This window comes from Epargyreus clarus, unplaced genomic scaffold (assembly GCF_041222505.1).
Source record: "Epargyreus clarus isolate Ecla_fem2 unplaced genomic scaffold, WU_Ecla_fem_2.2 ptg000015l, whole genome shotgun sequence".
NCBI lineage: Eukaryota > Metazoa > Arthropoda > Insecta > Lepidoptera > Hesperiidae > Epargyreus > Epargyreus clarus.
Window position 1 is genome coordinate 5,286,215 of NW_027332223.1, and position 18,951 is coordinate 5,305,165.

Here is an 18,951-nt window from a genome sequence, read left to right on the forward strand (position 1 = left end):
TAAAGTAACTACCTTTATAATGTTTCTGTTATAGTTTGTGCTTAAATCATTATTTCAAAAAATGCCTATATGTAATATAATTATAATTCTCACTATTATTATTTATAGATAATATTATAAAGTTACGCTAAAAAAATAAAATTGATCAACCTGTATAATAATATAATATCTGTGCGTCACCCTTAATAACAGTAATTATGTCAAATATTATGTAGATCAAAATTTTTGTACTGACACATTTCTTAAAAATTATTTTTGTGATCAAAATTATTGTAAAATGTTTAATTAAATCCAAATCTAAACTTAACACAATATTATTTAGGCGTGTATCTAAATTTTTAGTCTAAATTTATCAAACGCTTACTTAATCAAAGCAAAATGCCTGACGCTAAAAATGATGGAGGCGACAAAGATAAAAGAGTTAAAATACAGGTTAGTAGAAACGGAGTATAAACATAAAGACTAACAATAACGTAAATGAAACCTAACGACTCAATTGGAACCAATCATGTGACTGCAGTCGTATTAAATTTGCCATCACACTTTGCATAATGTAACAGCAAAAAGATTGTTGCTCGCAAATAGCTTAATAATCTTTCAGTATTTCTTGCTTTATTTATACCTCGGCTCATGTATTCATTTTCTCTTATGTCTTTACACGGATCCGTTTCATTTTCACTTATATCTTGGCATGTATCTCTATTATTACACTTATATGAATACTTGTAAATTTTTATGTGATATTTATATGATATTAGTATTATATGAATACTTACAATTAAAGGTGGAAGGAGAAGATGAAATCTGCGAGGGAGAGACCGGAAGGAAGAAGATGAAAAGATTCCAGCTGCCAAACATGCCAAGATGGTGGCAAGCCAAGATCATTCAATATGCGTAAGTTACTTTTATACTACCACATTGACTACCACTATAGAGAAATAACTAAATGTTTGTCTAAATAGAGCGAGACAATAAAAAAGCTAAAACATATGTGCGCGAAAAATTAACTTAAAAACTAGGAAAAATCAATCTTCTGTATTTGACAGAATAAAATAATATTAGGTACTCAAGTACACTCTTTGCGGTTATAACTTTTAGACCCGATAATAAATATTCATAACTTGATTTCATTTAACATGCTTGTGAACGTCCAACGCATTTTTACGCCTTTATAACTATTACTTCTATTATTCTAGACACGAAATAGATTTTATAGTCTTTTAAATTTACCTGCTTACAACTTTAAATGTAATGATATAGGTACTTTTACCCCCAATTATATTGTACCGAAGGCCGTAGAGGCATCCAGCTGACCCGGTCGCGGCCTGCGATGTTGGCGCCATCCGGGTCACCCCCCCAGACCAGCGAGCGAGGAACCGGCTCGAAAAATGACAACATTAGTTTTAGAAGCAGACACACTTGTAAAAATCACTAGTGATGGTAACTTGTATTGTATTTCAAAGTTACCGATAATACTTCCACTGTAGACGATATGTTGACTGAAGAAGGTTCATAAGTTGTCAATGAAGCAAAAATTGTTGAACTAACAAAATTACCAATACTAGTAAGTCTAGTAACCAGTACCTAAAATAATACATGCTCACTATTAGCTCTATGCTCGTGAGATATTTCGCGTTGCATTCAAAAATTGACAGGAAAATCGACTTTAAATTCGAAAGCGATTTAAGCTTGGAGTGGCAGGTCTATCGATAAACTTCGGTGAATACGCGGGAAATTACCCATGAAAGGTGTCAGGGTGGAAGATTAATGTTCGCGTGAGCGACACGTGGGGTGTAACCAAAGGGGGTCGGGGTGGATCGGCACTTGACGACGATAATGGCGGCAGCAGTCATTGCACCTTCAGCCGCGCCTAGAGCAACGTGCAATAGTAACATGCAACGTACAGCGTCCAATGCATCCGAACGTTTCTGGACGACGATCGAGTTGCTCGCGGACCGAGGCCGGCGGCGGTCAGCTGGTGATGCTGATGACCAGCCCACGCTGGAATGTGCTCCGCCCAGCAGGAGAGCGTCTTCGCTCAGGTTACAGTTATCTCTTTCTATATCAACATCAACTAAAGCCATCAAAAGTTTTCCTTTATGTCAAAGTTAAGTACCTTATTACACTAAGACTTGTTTTCTTTTTTGTCAACATCGATGTAGTAGGACTGTTATAGATGTCGATTTTATGAAACAAAACTTCAGTTTCTAGTGTAACTAACTCACAATGAAGCAACAGTGTACGTCTTTCCTAAGTTTTACACTATCAATTTATTCCTCAACTTGGTAGCTGACACAGCTGACAAAGTTTTCTCGTATTTAGAAACTAAAGTTGGTAATACTACTCTACTACTAATATTTATTTTAGAACTTATTTGCACTGTCTGTTACTTTAGTACTATGTCTGTTATTGAAATTTCTCACGAAAATTCTGCTTTCATTCAAGGTTTCTTACGTTCTACCATTTTGCATAATGTTTACATTTGATAACACGTCTTTTACTTTGGCACAATTATGGCATAGGGCGTTATAAGTATAAATATTTTGATGTAAATGTAAAGTGTATTTGAAAAAAATATTTATTTTATACCAAAATATTTCAGCCATACATCAAGCTTAAGAGGAATCCACATCTAAAAGGTTTATAAATCATGTGTAAAATTTTAACATTAAATTACATGTTTCTTTTCCGGATTATATTCGTATATATTCCAGTTTGTTTTTAAAAATGTGTCATTTCGTATTTAAGTTGATTCTCATAATATAGGTAGGTAAGTGATACAAAAACATGGTGGTACATAGACAAAAATGTGATTTTCTTAATTTGTATTTAAACCTCTTCAAACTCTAAGTGAAGATCCTCCTATCCAATTTAATATATTACTATGGTTATTTACACTATAACAACAATACAAGTAGGTACATAATTTGGCGTCTCTCAATCTCGGACGTGTACATACAGATAAATATTTAGCTGAAATTGCTGTCCGTGACCATTATTGCCGAAGTCTGTTAATCATCAATTCAACATACATTTCTAAAATGAATGCATTTAATGCACCAAGCAAGACCGGTACATACATTTTACATCAAAAGTAGTAATAATATCGCAGATTAGTCCTATTACGGGATCAATTTCTTATGTCTGGTGGTCAATAAAGAAAATTTATATATTATTAACTGTGCCATTTTCCCTGACTGTTAGCGTACATATGTGGGCTTTGATTGATTTGACGTGAAAATCTATAGTGCTCGTATATAAATATTGTGGTGTATTATAGAAGATTGACAGAATAACCACCATGCACAGTGATCATTTGTCGGACGTAATCTCTTGGATTCGTTTTCCGATTGAACATAGATAAGTCCTTTCATACATTATTATTTAGGTTTATTTCTTTATAGGCGTGTGTGTTCACAGTGTTCACACTACCCATAGCACTCACAACTGCAACGTAGAAAATATTGTGGAGCTATAAGTGTGAAACATTTATAGTATGGGATGGACGTCATACTTCTTTTAAAATTTATATCGTATCTACTAAATTTAAGTGCAAGTTGATCCGGCGATGTTCTTACGATTTTATTAGCATCATATAAAACTTCCTTCCTGAACAAATATTATGCTACATGTTCTCGTGAAATGAACATTTCCGAAGGTAATTTTAAAATCTTTTTTTATAGACTTGCATCACGCGGGAAGCTTTGGACTAATAGAGATTCTGTTGGAGGTGTATAAAATAGCTTTGTGTATACATAAAAACATAATATGTAACATCATAGGATTTTTAAAATTTGATTTATTTATATTCTATTGAAATACAAGTAGTAGGAACTTAATAAGTGACAAATACATTTAAATATTTAAGGTTATATTAATCTATTTGATTAGTAATTTAGTGACACATACATACTATGAATGAATAACACTACGATACTACTATAAATGAATTTATTGCATTAAACATATTAAGCTTTATACGAGTAACAATAATGTGAAGTTGTAAACAATATTATTTTATAACCTTTGTAAGTCCTTTTAAAATTATAAAGGTACACGTCTTGTAGGTCAACGTCCTTTATACTTTAACGGTTGCCAGGCACAATATAGAGCACGTGGCACATGCGTGAGGTACAAAAGTTCCCTTGGTACTTTGTAGCATGGGCTATTAATTGATAAATGAATTCTATTTCTAAGAATGGTAGCTAACTTTTAAAATAAATCACATACAAGTTCCTACTGAAAGGTTTTACTTAATAGTTAGATTTTCTTTCTTCATTCTGAACGTAGCTACGGTGTAGGGTGTGATTCACATAACCAAAGATGCTTATTTATAACAATATCACCAAATGATTTTTTGATAAAAAAGACGATTATTAAATGTTTGTGTGGTCGATTTTTAAATTTTTCTTAATTGGCTCCTTTTAAACTTAATTTGCTAAGTATGTGCGTTTCTATTTTTTGAATAGGACGGCACAATAATATATTGTACAAACCCATTACAGTACAAACCTAGTAGGTACCAAACTGGAATAAAATACATCTTTATTGTTTTTTTTTCACTTCTTTAGATACATTTATTAAACACGTGTTTACTTATCTGTTATTTGTATGAGTAAAAATAGCGTGACCTCTATTTCAGTACCAAATTATCTCCTAAAAAATAAGATTTGTGATTTAACTATGAAATTTATTTCAAATGTGAATAAAAAATATACCTAAGGCGGCTTATTAATCGTGGATCGTAGATGGTAACCGATCCACAAAATGAAGCAACATGAAGCGCGGTCGGAAGCTGCATATAGGACTTCGTGCGCCAATGACTTTTCATGAATGCTTCCGTGCTTTGGAGTAACTAGCCTTAAGCCTATGCCTATAATATAATTGGTTAAGTACACCAATGGACAGTACAGTACAGTATGATGGATGCTTCGGAATTCCCTCAGTTATGGAGAGAAATCTGAAGAAAAATCAAAGAAATGAGAATTAATGTTCTATTTACCAATATTTTCGACAGAACAAAGCTATACAGTCTAGCGCTAATAACAACTATCCATTCTATTAAACCCGGACATTCCCAGTTTCGAAACCAGGAGGGATATTACCCTCCTCTTCATTTATGACCCTAAAGACATCTCTCATAGCGATCGTAACTACCTACTCATCTTAAAAATACATTACTAACCTACCAACCACTTTTACTATATCGTAAAAATAAAAAAAACACACTGTATATAAACCATTACGTGCACGTTCCATTACATAAGCAAACAGATCACACGGTTTCTTAAAATGACGGCAAATAGTAAAATGGTCTCAAAGTATTTAAGAAGCGTTAAAAGTTCGTGACGTGCGTTTTACGGCTACAAAAATAACGCACCATCCTGTTTTACTGCCGTCAGTTTTATGGGCACTGAGTTCCTTAATGTATTCATTCAAACGAAAACGAGGCGGCTACCGCGTGTCGGTGGCAGAATTAGAATAGATAGCGCCCTAAGCCAATTTCAATATGGTACGAATTTTAATTGAACTTTACGTGTTACTTAATATTTATAACCGTTTTTCTATGTTTTTTGGAGAAAATATTTACTGCGCAAATCTTTTCCTACTTTTCATTAGATGTTGTAGCAAAGAAGCATGCAGTCCGCTTAATGGTAAGTAGTGATTGCCGCCCATGAACACCTGTAACCAACACCATATAGTTATGTCTGATTGTAAAGATTTCCTGTTCGAACTATACCGATTGTTCCTCTTTTCATAACCTCATAGTAATAAAGTTCAAGTAACACGATATCTCCATCCATATGCGAATGGCTAATTGACACTAACTTCTAAATGTTCTCATTTACATATAACGTTAAATATTGACTTAGATTTTTTAAACGAGGCCAAAACATATGTTTAAATGCTTTTAATGTTATTTATTATGATCAAAATAAAAACATTGAATTTTAAATGGTATTCATATTAAGAAGCTCCTCAACACCAGAATCATAGACCTGTTTCACTTGGGACAATATTTAAATCATTATTATTGGCATAAACATAATATATCTGAAATGATATGCTCTTATCGAATGGCCCGAAATTCATACATAGCAATGTAGTTCGAGATCCAGTTAAATAATGTATTTAACCAATTTGTTTATATGGCACGCGTCGCAAATAGCTTATGCACAATAATAAGTCATGTAGCAGATCGTTATCTTCTGTCGATTTTATGATGTTATTCAGTAATCGAACTATAAATGCTATTTTAGTATCTATCAAGAGCGAAAATAACAAATACTTGATGCAAAAACAATTCTTTATTGAGTTAATCGGAAGTCCCATCTTATTATAACAAATTGTTTCACAACAATGTTTTATTTATACTCAGGTTCTGGTTTCTCTACGTTACATAGTTTGTATTATTCTGTACATCATCTTGATTTGACCATCATAGGACCCCTGGTACGGACTATAATGTTGCATATCACGGAATATAAATGTAAAATTCTGATATTCCTGCTCGATCCACTTGTTAATAATAAAGAAAGGAAGTCTGTGTAATTACGTACTTCGAAAGTTAGATCCTAGATGAATATGAATGAAAAGCAAAAATGATGTATATTATTTTTATTTATCGATACAGTCGGGGCTATAAGTTCGTGACCATGGAAAGTAAATATTTGTTTTGCTAATGTTTTATTGCAATGAACTATTGGATCAATAACAAATGAAGGGCGAGATTAACGGTTACTCTATTATAAATAAATCTAATCTCAATATTTATATACAATATGAACGCAATATTAATGGCGACTCTATTATAATGCCTAACAGTGATAATAAAAATTGTTAAATTGTTTAACACTCAAAGAGAATATCCAATTCTTCGACCATAACAATTTAGCTCCCTTAATACTATCCTTGATTGAGTTGAGTTGATATGCTATTGATAAAACAGATACTCTCTTCCTTACAAGTATTTTCTGTAAAATGTTGGGTCATTGATAAAGTAGAATTACTTAGTTTTAATTTTGTGTTGCGCTTAGCGCTAGAATATTATTTTCTCTTCACTTTTTAATAGTTAGAAAAAAACAATCGTAAGCGTAAGCCACTAAAGCTAATAGCGTATTAGCTTTATGCTCAAGAACAGGATCATGAACTTGTTATTTTTTTCGGAAATTATATACTACTTACTTATAAATAACAACGTGCTCGTGCTCATATAGGGACTGCGAATACACCTTCTTGAGTTATAGCACACAACAGCGTAACACTAGCGGATCCATGTCTTTCTGTCAATAATGTATGAGCTCAGAAAATGGCAGTTATTTTAAAACATCAATAAATTCAGTTTATTTATTTGTATAGATTCAGAACACCATATATATCTATTGAACATTTGTGTAATGGTGCTGAAACTGTATGCGCTTACGCTATTTATTGCTCGTGATTCAGTGGTAATTTTATCGTTGAAATATCGAGTGAACATTCTTTGAAGCGGATTTGGGTCGCGCTGTTTTTACCAAAATAGGCCGGTGCTTGACACAAGCCCGTTGGGAGTTATCGATGACTTAAAATGGTATTCTATAAGACTGGATACAGTCTGCTTACTCCACTTCTTAATGAACTTACACGTAAATGTCGTTATTTTAGTTTTTTTTCATGTGTTGTATTGTTACTGCGCCCTTTAAACATTCATCTATGTCGCCAGAAAATTCCCATACGTCGAAAAATGATGATTTTGCCGTAGTCACAGCGCTGCGCTGGAATTATGGGATGGTTTATTTTGCATTCTGAAGATGTAGACCTATACTAAAGATAAAAAGCAACGAGATTACTTAATCCTAGTTTCAAAGTTTTTAACTAGACTAGACTAGATAGTAAACTATACTTTCATATCTTACCCAATAATTTCCAATCCAACATTTTAAAACTATTAACGTCAAGAGTTCGTAACCAATGTCGAAGAACGGGTGAAAACGGATATAAATTTTGGCAAACAGATCGCGAAAAGCTTAAATTTAACGTATCTACGATAAAAGTACGTTCGTTTTCTCGTTTATCGTAGAAGCTTCTTGCGTCAAATGAGTGACGTCGCACGAATATGTCGTCATTTGTAATTCTGGCAATGCGTAAACATTTCCGAGTATTCCACGTTTGAACTAAACTACGTGGTGTTTTAAAATTGCGTCGTCGCCGATTTTAGTAGCTCAGCGATAAACATACATAACCTGAATAATGTTTTCCAGTTAAATTGAATGTTGCAACAAACTTGGGTGTTATTTTTTTTATTAAAATGAGATTTCTCCGATCGCCAGCTATACGTATAAGTCGAAGAGTGAGACTTGGAGTTCGTAGTACACATCTCGAGTTCGAATGAACCGACACTATTGAAATACGTAGTATCTTTGTAGTCTGACTTGATGAGGCGTTCCTTAAAGGTAGCTACACAAATACCTATTCAAGTATATCTAAGACTCATGTACTGTTAAGATTTAGTAACAAATGACCCTGGACTGCAATTACCACTTAAAATCAGATGGACTTCTTGTCAGTTTTTTATAGACGTCATATAACAAGTAAAAAATAGTATACTTTATATTGGATATCGAATATATAAAGGAAGTTTGCAACAAATCAATTAGTTAATCAGTAGTAGTAGTAGTAGTATTGTTAAATGGACTTTAGCAACAAGTTTCCAAGCGCATCCAAGAATGGACTTCTGCCATGTCAAAATTCAATCCAATTAAAATTATCATTTTGTTCACTTCCTAAATAAAATAATATTGTAGACTCAAAACGGACCTGAGCTGAATATCGCTCTTTTTAATAGTGCAATCAAAATACGTAGGAAAAAGGTCACATAAATGTAAATATTTACTCACTTATATGATATATGCATAACAACTTTGGGGGTCCATACCAACATTAATCAGCACTCTTGAAGGTTATCCACGCTTAACTCATGATATTAAAAAGGTCACAAATTTGTTTTATTTCGTAATACAGTTCTCTGATAAAGAATTAGCGAGAATAATATGTTTTGTTAACCATGTTGAAAATTACAATTAGAATTTATAATATTACCTGTTATTTATAAAAGTTTAAAATTTATACTACCTCTTTAAATTTAGTATATACTGCTCTTTAATAGTAGACACATAATATTTTGTCAAATACATCTTGTTATTGCATAAAATACTACGTCTCAAACGACATTGATTTGTACTTGCATTTAATTCTTTACAAAGTACCATATTTCATGTGAATTCGAGCCGCACTCATTAATTCCAAAAAAATCCACGTAGCTTCAAAACAATACAGACCTGTCATCATGTCATTGCAAAACACGCCGTTTTTTCCATTTTCTATGAAATTTGTGCCTATCACGCGATCGAAACAAACTCATAGCAGCTGCCTGCCAATTCTGATCCACAGGTTTATACATCGTAGACAATAACATGGAAAAATAAAAGTTTATTTTCAAAATAATTTTAAGTTACATTGTTAGATTTCTTCCATAGAAATATATTCACTTCATTAATTCACTTATATTGTCTTCAGTGTAAAATAAAAAGACTACTAATATCAAATGTTCATTGAGTTCATAAAATAAAATGATATCACTATACAGTGAATCCAGTGATTGCAAGATTAAATATAGCAACATAATTAATGTTTGTGTAACATTTAAACTTATTATATTACATATGTAGATATGTCTATCACTTCTTAATTTAAATATACCTCAGATAGGTTCAAAAATAAAACACAAATGACGAAATTAGACAACACCTACAAACGATATTACTAGAGAATAGAAAGCACATAAATATAGAGAAATTCTACAAAGCTGTAAACTCTATGATCAGTCGTTATCAATAGCGCCGCCCGCCCTTACATTTGCCGGCTCGCCCTTCGACGATAAAAGTTCCGTAAACACAATTACAAGTGAAACCCATTTAAGCCGCCAATTATGGCCTTTACCAACGAGCAGCGTACCTTACACTCGATTTATTGGGTTTCAGAATTGACTGGAACTGTTTTAACTGAAATTAAGGTTAATTATGTAGCTAAAATAAACTGTAGATTGTAATTAATTTGTTTAAAATTAATTAAAATGAAACAATTTTAATTTTCCCGACAAATTTACATTTCTCAGTAAGATTGTAGCAAGTTAAATTTTATAACACATTTACAAGGCCTAAGTTTTATAATATGTTAGTGCAATGTTTTTCAAAGTGGGGGTCGCAAGCGGTTTTGAAGCTTCAATAAAAACACTATATAAAATTAAAAAGATGTTCTTACAGCACAGACATGTTTCTGCCCCTAGTAAAAACTAGAAAGGGAGTCGCGAAATATTTTCATATTCTAAGGGGGTCGAACAATGAAAAAGGTTGAAAAACACTGTTTTACAATAATTATATGTAGCTTAAAATAACTCGTGAGGTTAAAGTATTCTAACGGTTGTAAGTTCATGACTTTAAAAAGCAGCTTTTGAAGAAATCACAAATAACGATGACAATGCCCAATTTATGCATTGATAACCATCAGTCGAACAACCATTTCTATGCCATGTATGACATTAACAAATCATCTTGTCACGAAATATAAAGAGGCGTGTAGATTTTGGGGAGCAAAAATCGAAAAGTTTCTTAAATATACAAGTACATTGCTCATTGCTTGAAATACAATAAATATAATACAAACAAAATATTTTACAGTCAAATGTTGTATCCTTAAAATAAAACCTACAATGCGATTATTCCAATAAGTAATTGTCAGTACCAAAATTAAAAAAAAAAAAACTCAAGAGCACAAAAATGTGTCGCTTCAACTTTATACTGACAACGTGTTGTTCATAATAATATTGCATAAACTCCTTAACTTATCATTAGGAGTATCGGTTCTCCATAATGTTACTTCGATCGCCCAAATTTCGACAAGACCGGTGTGTAGAGTTCTTAACATATAAACGTACATGTGGTGTTGGCGGGGTCGTGCCATACCGTGCCAGGCCCATCGCACGCCGCGATAAACTTCCCAACTATGACACGAGCCACCTAGCGCCAAAACTACTAAAACTTTACGGCGAACAGCCAGACGGTGAGCTGCTTTCAATCAGTCGTCCATCAAATTTAATATCCAAAACGAGTCAAAACAATACGCAACGGCATTCCAGGCGAAAGTGAGTACCCACTCATTACCGTCGCACCTAGTTGATGATTGTACGATTGTCTGTCACGATATTTGTGGTCGTCCACCCAACATCGAAGTCATTTGACTAACGATAATGACAATCATTTCATCACCTTACGAATTGGAAAAAAAATCATAATCATATACCATCCGCTCCATAATCTGATGTTTTTTCTTTTGTTTTTGTAGTCCTATAGTCCTGTGGTCCTATAGTTTCCTAAAAATAACAACCCACAGTAGATAGTCTGGGCTTAATGTAAAACATTACACTCTGAAGCTAAAAATACTTTTATAGCGTTAAGCTTTTTAATCTTTAATCCTTACGCCGCCTGTATCTATTTTTTTATCGTATTATTAGACAAGTTCTCATGGAATCATTTTACGTTGTTAAATATTATTATGTCAGTTTCTTTACGAGTTCAAAGTTCAAAAACACGCACACATACGCAGAAAACTTAGTATAATTAAGCATATTATAATGTTTGTTAAATTTTTACCAATTTTTTTTTGTTATTTATATTCCTTCAATTATAGATCTTTAGTGCACAATACCATTCTACGATTTAACCGTCCTAGGTTCTATAAAGTACGTGGAATGTATTAAGGTTTTAACGATAAAACACATAACATCGCTACCGTTTAAAAGTATTTTATCCGATTATCCACCATAGCATTAATATATACATAACACGACGAAAATTGGCCGTATACAATTAATACCGTTATGTTAATTTTTCACTTCAAAAAAGTGACCAAAATTTATTACCAAGTCGGTATTAATCTCTCCTTTTCTCTTATGACCAGCTTTGCTCACCCGCATGTGCGGGCGCGCCTGGAAAAGCACATGGGCTCGAACCTGGTGCGGCTCACGGACAAGTCCTACATGACCGAGCTGGAAGAGAGGATCCGCGCTGTCAACGAGGAGAACCTCAACAAACGGATCTCATCTAGAGTCGTGAGTACACGTCTGCACGACGTCATAAAAAATATTGAATGCTTGCCATACCTTCCAGAGATTATGCTTTCTATACACGTAATCCCACGATAAGATTATTTGAGTCATGAATCTCATAGACAGACATAAATTGCCTAGAACACAAAAGGAAATCAAATATTTAACTGCTTGCTTGGCTGGGAAACAATCCGAAGTGATTACTTTTGCGCCACACGGGCCTTTATAATGGACGAATTATGGGTTGATATTTAAAACATAATTTTGAACGTTGCTGCGTTATTGATTTGATTTGTTTAATTTGAAGGGTCATCAAAAGGTACGGGATTTAGGGAAAGCGGAATTAAGTCCTTAGGAGTAGCAACGCATATGGCTGACATAATTTGATGGATGGCATTGGCCATTTACCATCTGCTTTTTCGTTTGCTACTTCTATAATACTTGCAAAAATGTACTTAATACACAATCTTACAAGTTATCTTATATTAAAAAATAAATATGACTACAATTCTACATACATAAATGCGTGTGTACCACAACAAAAATGGTGTTAATAGCGATAAAAACGATTTAATATATTTTTTCTTCACCTAAACTTATCATATCAGGATACTATTCATCATACCAATATCAAAACAAATTTTTGACAATATTTCTGTGTTGCAGCACATAGTATATTAGTTTATATTCACTTTCAATTACAAACCAGGAACTAACATACATACCTATATTTGAGTACAAGTTTATCTTATTTTGATGACTGTCACTTTATATCCCTATAGCGTCATCTTTTCTTCTGTTAATCTACAAAGGGTTATCTACATAATAACAGATTAATTATCAAGAAAGAGTACAGTAACAGATGACGTTAGGCCACTTAACGTCATATTATTTATCATGCATAACGAGTGTAGAGATAATTTCACCCAAGGGTTTTGAACCACGTCACTTCACGTGGCTGCAGCAGATCGTTACACTCATCAAACTTTCCACCTTATACTGTCGACGGAGGCTAAGCGTGTTTTTCGGATTTAATTGGATGAGAAACATAAACTTACCCAATTCAATTATGATCTACTTAGTAAGAATGACGCTGCCCAATTAGAACAAGAAGACAAAAGACTATTGGAACCGATAAAGTATAAATCTTACGAGAAGTTTTATAATAAAAAGGAGGAAATTTAAAAATTATCTCATCAGAAACCTAAGTTGCGGGCAAAAATTTGAAATACATATAAATTGTTTTAATCGCTTGCTTGATAATAATTTACCACAAAAATTCAGATAAATTTATAAATGTATGTAATTGTTTATTTTAAACATATTATATAATTTATATTTGTCAAAAACTTCGGTAAATTCTTATTTCTAAGAGTATTTTGGATATAATATAATCTTTGTTCAAAAATATTTTCACACAGTTTATTCTTTGATCAGAATGTTGATCTAGCAAAGGTTCGTCAATATACGTGCAGTATAGCAGAGTAAAGTTACCCATAATATAATGTTCATAATTTCCACATGAATTATTTTCCAGCTCGATGAAATGGAAAGACTGAAACGACTGATCCTGGTTGGCAAGACACCGCTCAAGGAGTGCCCTCCGGAATTATTCCACCACCCTGTGTTCGTGTTCTGGCGTATGGTTAATCGAGAAGTAGCAAGGGCTTCCAAGAAGAGGGCCGATGCATATTATAGAAAACTCAAAGCTTCGCAGAGGTTTGAACAGGTAATTGTAATGATACGTTTCTAGCTATTCTAATTTTACAATCAGTTTCATGCCGAAGTTTTTTCGTTACATATTGAAATCTTGGTCATACACACAGGATGATTAAGTAATCAGTTCTGGATTATGTATTTCTAACTCAATCTCTTTTCAGATTCTCGATGTCTAGTTTTCTATTATTAATGACACGTATTTTTTTCATATATCTATGAATTTAGTATTTTTCCACTTATGAAATGATGACACTATTTTTTTTAAATTATGTTTCTTTATGAGATGATTAAACTATAATTTTTTCAAAAAAAAAACTGGAAATATACTAAATTCAAAAATATATGAAAAAAAAACGTGTCGTTGGTTTGGGAAAACTAGATTTATTTTATATTAAATCTTCTAGTAGACATCTAAATCCAAGAGCTTCGCAAAAAAAAGCTTCGCATCAATACATTTGTATTTCACAACTTACCGTTTGTAGTCCGTTTTCTTCATACATTCTTATTACGCTTTTCTTTACAGGCAATAGACGAAGAAGCCGAGGCTGAGGGAATGGAAGAAGAAAGCGAACAGTTAACTCCTGAACAGCTTCTAGCAAAATGTCACGAAGAGTTAGAACAGCTGAAACAAATCGATATAGAGAAGGGCGTTCGGTTCACTGATGAGCAATTTGCTCTTCTCAAGTATGAAACCAATGACGTCAAGACCCTCAAAAGCCTCACGGTAAATATAGCTCTTACGTTCCACAATACATCAATTATGTAGTATAAAATTATCCCTACAGACTCATAATAGCAGACGTTAATAATGTTTGTTTAATATACAAGCATTAAGCGCATTGTTAATTTATAAACGATTATAAACTAATAATACGGATTTTTAATTACTGTAAATGACTTGACTTTAAAAATAATTAAAACAGATCAATTACCTGCGCCCATCACGTGCAGCGAGTTTAATTTTCGTTCGTTTAATTTGTCTAAATTAAAAGAACAACAAGAAGAAAACAATATTAATGATGTGCCACGCGTCACATCAAAGCAGCAGACCAAATGTCGACAAATTATTTTTATACTTTTAAAATCACGATGCTTAACAAAAAACACGTAACTAAAATATTATATTAATAAATCAATCCCATTACACAAATTCCTATAAGTTATTCTAAATGTGTTTAGTATACTATGCTTTACACTGAAATCTTTAATTGATTATAATATTTATACAAATTGTTGCAATCAAGTTTTCAAGCAAGTGCTGCTTTCCAAAACAAACACACGGCGTATGAAAGTATTCGCTTCCTTTGATTTTTAGTCCTGTACAACTAAGTTAATGAAATAAAGCATTACTAATATCTAAACTACGTTTGCAAAATTCTGAAAACATTATAAATCAAACAATAAAATAAAGGTAGAATCGCAATAAATAGGTATACAATACAGGATAAACATGAACTAAACCCAGATACCGACCTAGCTATAGAACCGTCTAGAAAGAACAAAATATCATTAGGTCAATGTGTTATCAATAAATTGCAGTTTCAATCCGACTACATGATATATAGATCGATGACTGGAATACGGATCTTTTTGTTTACACGTTTTGTACGTGGCTGGGCTCGTGGCAAACCGGCTCGAGCCAGTTATACTCTAGCTCGATCTAACCCCTCATACTTAGTTCACGGTGTCGATAGGAGAACGAACTATGGACTGTTTGTGTTGGCTTCACGTGTGACGGTGTGAATGTTAGAGGGCGACACGTAACCCTAACACCGTTCATAGCTCGTTTTTACTCGTATCAACATTTTTTATCAAGACATTGGAAGATTCGATATGTATTTTTTTAATATACCACTCATATGTATTGTTACTTCAAATTTATTCAAATAATACTTACCGGCTTAAAATAATATTGACACACGTATAATAGTCATCAATTTGTGATTTAAATATTAAATTATTATTAAAACATAGACTATTCACGAATTAAAAATTGCCACTTTTATTACAAAAATAGAACATCACTTTCAAACATATCATTTCTTTTTTTCTAGCATTTTTTTTACATTTTTTTATGAGTACCAGTACTATTCTGCCAGTGTTAAAACAAATATTTTTATAAACTAAGAAATAACAATAATATAAAATAATAATTGTTAATAATAAATTGCATTCCATATAACACGGTTAAATAAAACCATTCCACGGTTTATTTAAACCGTGTTATATGGAATGGAATATTGACAAATGTCAACAAACTGTAGATTATTAAATTTTATCCTTAAAACCTATCTATCCTGGCTACGTGATTTTTCCAACGTATAGGTATTTGTAATAACCGACAAATACCGATTTTATCCGTATCAATATCACTATGAATGTCGCTAGAGGAAACCAACGACCTAACCTTGCAACGTTTTTATCTGTGGTGAACAGATCAACCATGCCAGTAGGGCCCTCACCGTTTAATATCATGAATTTTGTTTATCCATCTGGAAGGCGCCATGGATTTTTCTAAAGTTGTCAAACTAATTTGAACTGACTAATGTTTAACACAGGGAGTTGCATCGTTTCGAAACAAAAAATATTTTTTTAAACAAATTTAAAGTTTAAATTTTTTTACCACCACTTAAACTCACATGGCATGCTTCTGACATGCTCTATGACCCTTACGTTTACAGACATAAAACCTAAAACTTAAGAGCTTTTGAAAAATAAAACAACATAAGTATTATACCTATCTACGTTTGATTACTTACGCCCGAGTTTCCTGTTCTAAAAATCATATCATCATTATGTTTCACCATATTAGCGAGTATCTAAAACTTTATTTCTATTCTTACGTCTTAATGTATCTAAAATGTAAATCTTGTAACTAGATTGAGGTCATTGGCATGTGCCTATCTATTATTTTGTTCTCAAAAATGAGCTCATCATGATAAATGAGTAACCGAAATTAATTGTTAAAGAGAACGCTATCTCTTCATAATAGAGTCAACGGCTTTAGGTACAAATATTTTTTGGTCACGATTAGCGGCAGTTCCGGTTATAAACTATTCATGTTTATCGACGTACAATATAAAATATAATTGTTAATGATATTATATTTAAATGACTCTTAATGTAAACACGTTGTCATGTGTAAGGAGATATATTTTTAATCCTTACTAATATTATAAATCCGAATGTTACTCTGTCTGTCTGTTTGTCTCTTCTTCACGCCTAAACCACGGATCCGATTTTAATGAAATTTTGTACAAAAATAGTCTAAAACCCGAGAAAGGACATAGGATACTTTTTATCCCGGAAATCCCTTGGGAACTAGGGGTGGCGATCTAAGATCGATTAATCGGAGAGTCGATCTTTTGGACCAAAAAAGTCGATTATTTTAATCGATATTAGTAAGGATTTAATCGTTAATTATGCATTTGATCAAGTGATGATCTTTAGCAAAGTTGTTGTCCATGAGCCCACGAAGGTTTCAGAGTTGGTACGACCAATTTTCGCCAGATGGCGCCACTGTCATTCCAATGAAGGTATGAATTTTCAGTTTTATGTATGTCATATATTATTTTCTTCTAAACGCGGGCGAAGCCGCGGGAAAAAACCAGTAACATATAATGGCGCTATATTTTAGGTATGTTAAACGTCATAAAAGTTTACAGTGTATTGACCTTATTTTTTTAATTAGTAAGTCTTATTCCTTTTTTTTTATTTTGGCCCTCAATAATTGAATGTATACATATAAGAGTATGTACATTGATAACTTTGAAATATATCGTACTGTTGCCGTTTTTATATCTAAGACGAGCACCCGTGAGGCTTGCACCACCCGCGAGCACTACCGAGGGTTTTATGGTTTTACTAATAAATTCTTTTTTAGAAGTATAAAGCAGGTGGAGTAAAATATGAACATCTACTTAGTAGAAATTCTCGTTACAACGAATTAATTGTTTCCCAGTTTACTTTATACAGACGGAGATACATTTATTTATTTAATTATTACAAAATCCACAGCTCTTAAAAACATACAAATACATTTCTTATATAGTATTTCTTACAGCCAATTACGGATTTACAATTTTTTTAAAGAACTCATAACAGAATATATAAAATACGTGTAGATGTAGACTCTACCGCTTTTAATTCTACGAGGTGATATTTTTTGAGTAACACTCTCACACACACTATCGATCTAAAAAATGAGGTATTGTAATCTGCAGTACGCCAGATACCGTATGGAACATGCATTAATAATCAAGGTATTCATTTCGAAAATGCTGTCATTTGTTGCCTACCTGTAACAAACTATGATTGTTAAAATCAGTTAAGATTGAAAATTACTAATGAGCGTCAAACTATTTAAGTACCGTAACTTAACTCAAAGGTGATTGTATTTCAAAATGCCTATTTTTATATATATTTCTCGCTCACACATGATAAAGAAGATGCAAGAGGTGAATAGGAATATTGTCATTTTTAAATACAATATTTATTGAAGTAAATTATCTACAATTAATGTACATATATTTTACTCGCCATAAAAAATAATTATATTTATGTATAAATGACACAAGTAATAATTTTATTTCCCAGACAGTTGAAGAGCTATATGCGTTGGCAGACAAGATCATCGGCACCAAGCGTCTGTAAACGTTTGTTTTAAGGATAAATGTTATTTATCCTTAAAACAAACGTTTACTTACTTCTTTGTATTTGCGCAATATAATCATTATTGTATTCGTGGTATTCAAAAACAGCAATTTTGTGATGTAATTAGTTAACATAGGACAATAACAAGTATTTATAAGATTTTGAAATGTAGTACCGTTAAACACGTAACTTTGTCTCATAATAAACATCAAAAATCAGTGTTTCTTTTATTTTTTCGTATTGACTCATCTGCATACATAAATTGAATTAACTTGTCGTCAACAAACAGTTTTGAATTAACTACATGTTTTATATCGCTGAAACACATCGCTGTGAAAAATATGACGCTCAAAGGTCTATAAAGTCTAACCTAACCTAACCACAGTGTGGTGGAAGATGGTTTAACCTTTCTAGCTCTATAAGGAGTTGCATACAAT

At 32.6% G+C, this 18,951-nt stretch overlaps 1 protein-coding gene across 1 annotated transcript; it reads left to right on the top strand.

Annotated features, from left to right (window-relative positions):
- The first annotated feature begins 196 nt into the window (after positions 1 to 196).
- Positions 197 to 18,545, top strand: LOC140748312 (uncharacterized). Its single transcript, XM_073081151.1, has 6 exons — positions 197 to 432; positions 785 to 894; positions 11,995 to 12,145; positions 13,680 to 13,871; positions 14,385 to 14,585; positions 18,458 to 18,545. Exons 1-6 carry the CDS (start codon positions 379 to 381, stop codon positions 18,512 to 18,514), a joined length of 765 nt encoding a protein of 254 aa, XP_072937252.1. The 5' UTR covers positions 197 to 378; the 3' UTR covers positions 18,515 to 18,545.
- Positions 18,546 to 18,951: the final 406 nt, after the last annotated feature.

Bases quoted from the DNA above. Each gene is read 5' to 3' on its own strand.
- LOC140748312 (XM_073081151.1), top strand. From the start codon at position 379: ATGCCTGACGCTAAAAATGATGGAGGCGACAAAGATAAAAGAGTTAAA. The intron at 433-784 runs GTTAGTAGAAAC...TTACAATTAAAG, and splicing joins ATAAAAGAGTTAAAATACAG to GTGGAAGGAGAAGATGAAAT. The intron at 895-11,994 runs GTAAGTTACTTT...TCTTATGACCAG, and splicing joins GCCAAGATCATTCAATATGC to CTTTGCTCACCCGCATGTGC.